Here is a 10,244-nt window from a genome sequence, read left to right on the forward strand (position 1 = left end):
GGGTGGAAAAACTGAATCAGAGAGAAGTTTAAATAATTGGCTTTGTCACAGTTATGTGTCAGAATCAGGGCTGACCACAAAATGTTCAAGTCCGAGTCCATGCATGTCATTGCTGCATCATCCTGTTTTTTCAGTGTTAGAGTAGCCTTGCCAGGTTTTAATTTTTAAATTTAAGAGACTGTTCCCAATATATAGGGTAGGGTCCCTGGGCCTGGCTGGCGATCAGGGCTGATCTGTGGGGCGATAGGTGAGCGATACAATGGAGGCACACACACACACACCCCCGCCCTGCACTTGCCTTGGCTGGAGGCCTGGCACTGCCTGCTCACCAACCCCACCCCCTGCCATCCCCACCCCCTACTCGCTGCTGCTGGTCGCCTTCCTCTGTGCATCTGCCCCCTGGTGGTCAGTGTACATCATAGCGACCAGTCAGTCCACCATTTGTTCAGCTGTCCGATTGATTTGCATATTAGGCTTTTATTATATAGGATTATTTTTTGTTGTTTGTTTGTTTTTTAAATATATATTTTATTGATTTTTTACAGAGAGGAAGGGAGAGGGATAGAGAGTTAGAAACATCGATGAGCAAGAAACATCGATCAGCTGCCTCCTGCACACTCCCTACTGGGGATGTGCCTGCAATCAAGGTACATGCCCTTGACCAGAATCGAGCCTGGGACCCTTTGGTCCGCAGGCTGACGCTCTATCCACTGAGCCAAACCAGCCAGGGCTAGGATTGTTTTAATTTAAAAATTTAAATATAGCCCAGCCAGTGTGGCTCCGTTGGGTGAGTGTAGTCCCATGCACCAAGAGGCTGCAGGTTCAATTCCCATCAGGGCACATGCCTGGTTTGCTGGCTCGGTGATTCTCCCTCATTGATATTTCTCTCCTTCTCCCTTTTTTTCTCTATAAAATCAATAAAAACATATTTTTAAAAATTTAAGTATAGTAAAAATCATTTTTGGGGGTATATATAGTTCTATGAGTCATATAACCACCACCATAATCAAATTAACAGATCAGTACTGTCACCCCACAAAATTCCCCCAGGCCTGACCTCTGGCAATCTCTGATCTGTCCTTGGTCTCTGTAGTTTTGAGTTTTCTAGAATGCTGCAAAAATGAAATCATAAAATATGCTGACTTTAAGACCAGCTTCTTTCAATTAGCATTATGCATCTGAGATCCATCCATGTTGTTGGTATATTAATAAAACAAGTGACTCCTTTCTGCTGTTCAGTAGCAGCGGCAGCCTACTGTGTGAGTTACCAGTCTGTTCATCCACTCACCAGTTAAGGACAGGTGGACTGCTTCCAGCTTGGGGGATAAAAGCTGCTATAAACATTTGTGTACAAGCTTTTGTGTGATATTTCATTTCCCTTGGGTAAATACCTAGGAATGGGATTGCCGGATCGTATCTTAAATATAAGTGTGAAATGCCAGAGAATGTATTTTTTTAAAATATTTTATTGATTTTTTTACAGAGAGAGGGAGAGGGATAGAGAGTTAGAAACATTGATGAGAGAGAAACATCCATCAGCTGCCTCCTGCACACTCCCCACTGGGTATGTGCCCACAACCAAAGTATATGCCCTTGACCGGAATTGAGCCTGGGACCCTTCAGTCCACAGGCTGACGCTCTATCCATTGAGCCAAACCAGTTAGGGCCAGAGAATGTATTTTTAATACCATTTTGAACTATTAGAATGTAGCTTAAGAAAAAAAAAGCAAAGTTCAATGCAGTTCAAAATCAATGTACTTTTGCCGGAGCCGGTTTGGCTCAGTGGATGGAGCGTCGGCCTGAGGACTGAAGGGTCCCGGGTTCGATTCTGGTCAAGGGCATGTACCTGGGTTGCGGGCACATCCCCAGTGAGGGATGTGCAGGAGGCAGCTGATCGATGTTTCTGACTCTCTCTCTCCCTTCCTCTCTGTAAAAAATCAATAAAATATATTTAAAAAAAAAACAAAACCAATGTACTTTCTTTCAGCATCATTATATTTCTTAGTACTGCTTTTTAAAGATAAATTAATGTAACTCATCTTAAACTTTATAAAATGATGGTTTTTACTTAAATTATGTTACTTTAACACTGAACTTCAGATTGTTGCTATGAAACTTTGGTAACCTAATAAAACCAAAACCGAAAGTAAGTGTAGGCAGTAAAACACCGCTGCCTACGATAGAAAGTGATTTCACCTGCATAACAGTATAGCTGTTCAAGGTTTATAATTATGTAATACTAGGGGCCTGATGCACGAAATTCATGCAAGACTAAGCCTTCCTTCCCCCAGCTGCCAGCACTGGCTTCCCTCTGGTACCCGGGACCTGGGCTTCCCTCCGGCCGCTGGCAGGCACCCAGGACCCGGGCTTCCCTCTGGCCACCAGCAGACACCCGGGAACCGGACTTCCCTCACAGCCCTGGCTTCGTCAGGAAGGTCATCCGGAAGGGCATCCAGAAGGACGTCTGGTCTAATTAGCATGTTATGCCTTTATTATTATAGATGTTTCTGCACATTCATCCAACCCATAAAACACCATATATTCATCCAACCCAAAAGAAAAGTCTGACATTCTGAAATGACACCAATTTTCAGACACCAGAATTTTAGGCTCAGAAACCAAAACGCAGGTTTAGCCTGTGAGTAAAGACAACTGGACTACCAGCTACTCCTTAGGAAGAGCACCTTGCACAACTTAATTAGGGGCAAATGATTAATTTAGGCAAATGATTTAACAGGACAATGAAAGCAATCATCAAGACCTTTTGTTTTGCTTCAAAACAAAACGAAAACACTAAACTGTCCCTGGCACCTCGTCACGAGTTGTCTTTGCAAATAGTAAGGTATTAAAATTGTTGATCATACCCATCCAAACACCAAAGAACTACCAAAGAAAAATCAAGATTAATCTTATACTGTTGGAGTTCTCTCCACACACAAATATATGTACACATGTATATGAATAAAATAACATAATCTACATGTATAAACAAAATCAGTGTGCACAGAGTCCCCACCAGCAGAACATCTGGCCGAGGAACACGTTGCCAGGGTTCCCGGCCAGCATCCAGGCTGTGGCCTGACCGGATTATATCCATAAGGGAGAGCAGCCGCTGGGGAAAGCAGCCCCTTTTCTCTACTCATCAGTGCTTTGGCGTTTAAAGTAAAAAGCTATGAGCACATGAAACTCGACTGTACTCATCTGATTCTTAGGATGTGCTTGGAAACTAGAACCAAGCAGGATTCTTCTGAAGGCTAGGTACCCTGAGGGGGAGGGGAGAGGATTCTTGCTCACACACTTCTAATGCCTGCAGTTTAACTTGCACGGACAAGCAGGGCCACAGGCATGTGTAAGTAAGCCAATTTCCTAATGACTAAGCTCCCATCACTTAGTAATGAAGAATGGAATGATTACAGGCAGCTCAAATTTGCTTTTTAGTAAAGATGACAGACTCAAATATTGCTCTGTCTGCTTTGACCTGTGCTTATTAAAATGCTTTTGGACACAAAGTGTTGGGGAGTTGTTTCAAATACCACACCAAGCCCTAGCCAGTTTGGCTCAGTTGATAGAGCCTCGGCCTGAGGACTGAAGGGTCCTGGATTCAATTCTGGCCAAGGGCCTGTACCTCAGTTGCAGGCTTGATCCCCAGCCCTGGTCGGGTTTGTGTGGAGGCAACCAATCCATGTGTCTCTCTCACATCCATGTTTCTCTCTGTCTCTCCCCTTCCCTTCCACTCTCTCTAAAAATCAATGGAAAAATATCCTCAGGTGAGGATTAACGAAAATAACAACAAAAAACCCAAAACATAAATACTACACCAATAAGCTTCAGCTTAAACATTACTTTCTTGGCTGTGCCAATAACCAAATGCCTACAACAGTGCCTGGCACACAAACACTCACTAAGCACTTGAATAAATGAGTGAATGCCTTTTCACATCCTGAGAGCCCCCTACTTTTCCTCTATAGTACCCATCACAAATCACAGCCATTCATTTAGAACTGAGATGACTGTCTACTCCAGCGGTTGCCCAACAGTGGTCCACGGACCACTGGTAGTATGTGAGGTCCAAAAGGTTGGTGACCGCTGGTTTAAAGAAACCTTTGCTACAGTTCTCAGAGAGAATCTGCTGGTCTTGATTCACTGGTGTGGGCAGTAAGTGCTCCCGGTAGTGCCCAGAGCAGAAACATAGGCTAAAAAAAAAAAGAAACATTTGGAGCAATGGTCGCCAACCGGTGGTCTGCAGACCACTGGTGATCCGTGAGGTCCAAAAGGTTGGCGAGCGCTGGTCTACTCTCCCCACCAGATCATGACTTGCTTCCTGCCTGTCCTCAGTGCTAGGGAAATGCCCAACCCTGCGGGCACTCTGTTAGTTTGAGTTCAATACTGTTTCTCCTAGTGTGAAGTGTGAGCCACCAGTGCTACACAGAATGTTAGGTATATGCAAACATTTTGTGTTTTAATAGTTATACATTTGTTTTAATGTGAATTGGGGAAAATATACAGACACTAAAGGTAGCACTGATACTAATGTTGAGGATAAATCAAAAGGTTTAAATACATATTTAGTAAATTATGGCACAGACATCATTTAAGCTTGGCAAAAATAATAAAGAGGGCACGTACAGCAAAAGCTTATGACACATGGACTTAGTGGGGGAAATGAAAGTGGCAGCGGGTTAACCTAGTCCCTCAGCAGCAAAATAAGCCACTGCAGCGAGGAGCCTGTGCTTTCATTCCTTGTCCTGAACTGACTTGCTGGGTTTCCCAGGAGTCTAATTTCCCTCTGCTTAAAAACATAAAAGTTACCCTCTCCCTCTCTCTCTCTCTCTCTCTTTTCCTAAAGAGTAATTTATTGATTTTTAGAGAGAGAGGAAAGAAGAGGGGGAGAGAGAGAAACATTGATGTGAGAGCCTCACATCATCAATCAACTGCCTCCTGCACACCCCCTACCAGTCAGTGATGGAGCCTGCAACCCAGGCATGTGCCTTTGACCACGAATCGAACTGGCAACATCTTGGAGATGATGCCCAACCAACTGAGCCAACTGGCCAGGGCTTACCCCTCTTTCTTATAGGATTATCAAGAGCATTAGAAATTTGTCATACTCAAGGAACTTAAGATTTAAAAATTTCTAAGTTCAAAATATTTAATTAAACAGATACTGCTCTGAAATGGAAAAAATAATATACTCAATGATGTTTTCATAGGTCTGTGAATTATGGATGAAATACAACCCACTGGATCCCATACCTACCTTCATAGATGTGTTATATAGTGAAATGAATGAAGTAAAAAGATCCAGGTATCGAGTTGTGAAGACCAGTGCAAAGAGAAGCTGGCTTTTTCCGGAAATACCTAAAGAAATGACAGGGAAGTGTTAGAAAAGCCCGAAGCGTCTAATGCATGTAGGTAACACTGTGCAGAAGGCAGATCTGGAAAATGGGACACCAGGGGCCAAAGGCTAACGTCCGGGATGACTCTAAATAAATGAGATTTCCTTTTTCTTTCCCTTCACATTCTTGAACATGCTCCTCTGGGGAGGTTCTAGCAACTGTTGTCTTAGTATGATGGGGCGACTCAGGAAAGTGTCTTAATTAGGCCAGAGCCAACATACCAGGGTGCACATTGTCCAAATGAACATTTATTTCTCTAATATGTCACTTTAGGTAGGAACAGATTTATTTCAAAAAGTCTGCTGTTATTTAGTGTTGTAACTTTTCTGTCACCTTTAGCACCTCTTTCCATTAGGAAACAGGACCTTGTGGTGACAAATCTTTCAAGGATGGAGCTAGCCTCTCTGGTTGAGGCGACGAGGAACACTGCTTCACGTAAGAGTCTGAGCATCAGCCCCCTGGTATGGCCTCCAAGGCCACTTCTTTTGTGAGGGCAGCACTTACTGGGACACATTACAATTTTTTAAAATTCCATCTCTTAGCTTCATCATACAACCAACCTCACACTCACACAGCCAGTCTTCAAAAGCAGCACTTTTTTTTTTAACCCCATGAAACTGTTTCCACCTCCTACCACCAACCCACCTCCAGGGTACTGCTGTGGTACACCTGGATTCAGCTGGGAAAGTCTGGGTCACACAGCATGCACTGGGCTTCTCCAATATCTACATTTGGCCAGTTATTTGTGATGAAGGACGTGCACTAAGGGACTCAGATGTTGAAGACTGAGTGAATTAAGGAAACAGAACCTATCCACCCTCATCAACACTGCAAATCTCACCATTAGACTTACTTAAGCATGTGCAGATATGTTACTGCACGCAAATTAGCAATACACCTACAGAACGTAAAATCCACGTTTTTAAAATCCTTGCCCAAGGATAGGTTTATTGATTTTAGAGACAGAGGGAGAAAGAGAGAGAAACATCAATTGGTTGCCTCCTGCATGTGTCCCAACCGGGATTGAACCTGCAGCCTCGGTACGTGTCCTGACAGGGAATCACACCCACAACCCCAACCGAGCCACCTATCCAAGGGCAAAATCTCATGTTAAAAAATAGTATTTTACCGAACAATTTTGCAGCTTGTTGAAATTAAATGCCTGGATCTAAGGATGTTACTTTCTATGTTTGAATAACTGCAGTTCTAGCCTATTCACAAAAACACCTCAATAGAAATTAATCCAGACCCATCAATAGTAACCAACCTCAAGGCTAAGAGTGGAGCTACAGACAGTAAGACTGCTCTTTTTGGCTTTTTCTCCTGGAAATGAGAAACTTTATTTTCCTACTAAAGTTCAATGTTCCAAAGGAGAGGAGAACCAACAACGCTGCCGCTGACGCAGAATATGAGAGAAGACAAGATGGGAAGGGGGAGAACAGGGGCTTCGTGATTCACATTTGATGTTTGTTGGAGCCTTGAAAGATAAATGTTAGTGAACTTCCTATATGGTTCACTCCAGTATTTTAAATTAAAAAATTACAGGATACATATGGGCAAATTTTGCTGCAAAATGTTTATTCAAATGGAAATTTGAAAGCCATTCAGACTTGAAATTTTGTCCTCTAGTTTCAACATTCCTACACTAAAAACCAGGGACTGTCATGTTGCTTTTTCCCACTCCCCTTTGCAACCCAACTGACTCTCACTTCCTCTGGAAGTCATCTTTGAAGACCCACTCCTCAGAGCTGTTTATTACATAATGGGAACTGCTTCACGCCAGCTGCTACCCCAGCTCCTATTACAGTACTTATCGAATACAGGGTGATGACCTGGTCAGCTGTCTCCCCTCTCCCCTAAGCCCCCACTAGACACGGACATCTTCAAAGGCCCAGGATGTGCCTTATTCCATTTGGTATTATCTGTGTTGGGCACTAAGCCTGACACACAGCAGGCTAAGGAAATATTTGCTAAATCAATGAACAAATAGACAAAAGAAAATGGAATTCATTTTACTTTCATGTCATGGGGTAAATTCTCATTCTGTGGTATTTTGGGATAATACTTCCAAAGAGTTTCTAAGTCATACTGTCTCTGTGAGTGTAAATAGGCAATATGCTCTGGGTTCTGCCCTAATTTACTGCCACCCAGAGAGTGGGAGAGCCTCCTGAGCAGAGCATGGGGCAGAGGACAGGGACGGGCAGCATGTAGCCTGGAGCTGGTCCCGTTGTGCAGAATCCAAGCAGGAGCTGCGTCTGTGGAATCTGAGGACACTCACACAGTTCTCCTTTATTCTTTCTAGCCTGGGATCCTGATTAGGAAGTAGCAGCTTTGTACTTATTAGGTACAACAAACATCTGTATAATTACATAAAGTTTATTCACACACATTACAATTTTTGTTGTTCAGATTCCCTATAATTGCTGGGATAAAATATATGCCACTTGAAGTGTGGCACACTGTCGAACTCCCCCTAGAAAGGCTGTGCCACCTTACACATTCACTAACACTGGACGAGAGTCCCCTTTATTTCACACCTTGCCTACATTAGATGTTGTCAACCCTGCCTTTCCCTTCTGTGAACTGCCAACTTTGTCCATTTTTCTAGCAGTTTTTTTTTTTTTAATTGTAGGAGTACCTTACGGGTTTTAACCCTCTGTCACTTTGATATCTTGCAGATTATTTCCCTCAGTTCACTGTCTTTTAACTTTGATGATATTATGAATAAGTTAATCTGGGGAGACGTATCTTCTTGCTTCCTCACCAGCCTGCTTGGTCCCATCCAGAAGTAGGGTTTGAACGTACATTCAGGTCATCTTCTATGTCCATCAGCAAAGTCCTATACCTTTCTTCATAGAGGTTTTATACACTGCTTGTTGGGAAGTCAGGGATCCTTCCCCAAATCCTTCCTACAACTTCACATTCACAGGATTCACTGCTTATTTGGCTTAATACCCTATATTTTTATCTTTAAATATGTATATGTATATACACACATCTATACTAGTATATTATTTCAACTAAATTGCAGCTTTCTTGAGCAGAAACTTTGATAGCTATAAGCTGCTGCTCTGAGTTGTGTCCTGGGTGCCTTGCACATAGTGGGTGGTCAACAAATGTTTAAGAGCAATGAATACTCAAGAGACTGGCTGGGAATGTGAGAGAAAAGCTTCTAGAAGTACGCAATGACAACAATAAAAGATGAGGTGTTCCCCATTTACTTCAAAAATAAACTGAGATTATGAGAAACGCAGGGACTCAGTACATTCCTGGCATGTTTGGTAGGATGAAAAGTCTACAACCCACAATCAAAGCAGTAGGTGGAGGAGGGCAGGGAGAGGCCAGGGGAGGATGGCTGGGGCATGTGGATCTCAGAAGGATTCCACTAATAATTTAAGTAAAACAGACACAGAACTACAAATAACTATCAGCCTACAGGAAAATGTAGCGACAAACCCAGGCTTGTTCTCCGGAGGCTATGCCGGTCAGTGTTTAGGACAAGAATAAAGTGATAACTTGAGCAAACTGTGGGTCCAGCTGCAACGATTGTTCAGGAATAAGAGAAACCCACATTTCATGGGGGCACCCCTCTGTAATGACCATGGCAGACACAGACAAGGACAAGCCAATTCAAACAGAGCAAGACCAAGATCAAGTCCTCTGCCCCCCCTTTAAGATAGGTCCTTTAAGCAGCTGCTCTCCAATTAGCCGGTCAGGAAACAATCCCCCACTTCCTTCCTAGCCTGCCTCATCCCTTACCTAAGAGAAACGCCTTCTGGTCTGTAACTGCAGGCATGTTCACAACAGGTGCCAAATTCCTAAAGTGAGCCCCAATACCAGTATTTTCAAAGTGAGAAACACAACCTGGATGTGCATGTCTCCTATTCCAGTTATTTGAGAAACTCATATCAAATTCTTACTCTTTCAAAAGTCTCTAAACAACTTTTATAATTTAGGATGGAAAAACCAAGCAGCTAGTCAAATTTAGCATTTAATTCTGAAAAAATAATCCTCACAATTTTAATTTTTAAAAGGTTAGGAAATCTCAAGTATAAGAACTAAAATGATCCTAAGTCTGACAAGGAAAATAGTTTAATAATGCCCTATAACTACAGGCTTAACTGTAGGAATTCTTGACAAACACACACGAATGGAACTCACCTATTTATCTCCCTAATTATTTTGGCTCAAGTATTTTATATTTTCCTAAATCTCCCAAATGAAAATAGTGAATATTAAAAACAAACAAAAGAACTCATTTTTTCTTTATTACTCAAGGTTCCCTTAAGAATTTCCTAGCCCTGGCCAGTCTGGCTCAGTGGATAGTGTCGGCCTTCGGACTGAAGGGTAGCGGGTTTGATTCTGATCAAGAGCATATACCTTGGTTGCAGGCTCCTCCCCAGCCTGGGCCCTGGTCAGGGCGCATGTGAGAGGCAACCAATCGATGTCTCTCTCCTATCTTTTTCACATGATGTTTCTGTCTCTCCCCCTCCCTTCCTAAAAATCAATGGAAAAATATCCTCGGGTGGATTAAAAAAGAATTTTCTATCTGGGATTGTCCAACATCTTAGTTTACATACACGTTTAGGAGACATCATGCTTCAACTTCATGACTTGACAGAGGCAGGGATTCTGAGAAACGTGTGAAAGAAAATGAAGAGACTCATCCAAAAATTTTGGAGTAAAAATAAAGATTAAAAGTAACATTTCCTGTGTGTGTGTGGGAGGGGTGTGCAAAACAGGAGGTGTTCTAAAGGTATAAATTTCCAGTCATAAGGTAAGTAAGCCCCAGAGTGTAATGCACAACACGGTGTCTATAGTTAACAAAGCTGTGTTGTGTATCTGGAC

General features: G+C 42.6%; 1 protein-coding gene across 1 annotated transcript in view; it reads right to left on the reverse strand.

Annotated features, from left to right (window-relative positions):
* KDELR2 (KDEL endoplasmic reticulum protein retention receptor 2) overlaps positions 1–10,005 on the reverse strand; it is a 15,902-nt gene extending 5,897 nt beyond the window's left edge. Inside the window, exons 1-2 of the mRNA XM_006765427.2 lie at positions 9,977–10,005; positions 5,258–5,358 (exon numbers count right to left, since the gene is read on the reverse strand). Of these exons, the coding sequence (XP_006765490.1) occupies positions 5,258–5,263 (6 nt within the window). The 5' untranslated portion in view covers positions 5,264–5,358; positions 9,977–10,005. The remainder of the gene's footprint in view (positions 1–5,257; positions 5,359–9,976) is intronic.
* Positions 10,006–10,244: the final 239 nt, after the last annotated feature.

The sequence above is a fragment of the Myotis davidii genome, unplaced genomic scaffold (assembly GCF_000327345.1).
Source record: "Myotis davidii unplaced genomic scaffold, ASM32734v1 scaffold399, whole genome shotgun sequence".
Lineage (NCBI taxonomy): Eukaryota > Metazoa > Chordata > Mammalia > Chiroptera > Vespertilionidae > Myotis > Myotis davidii.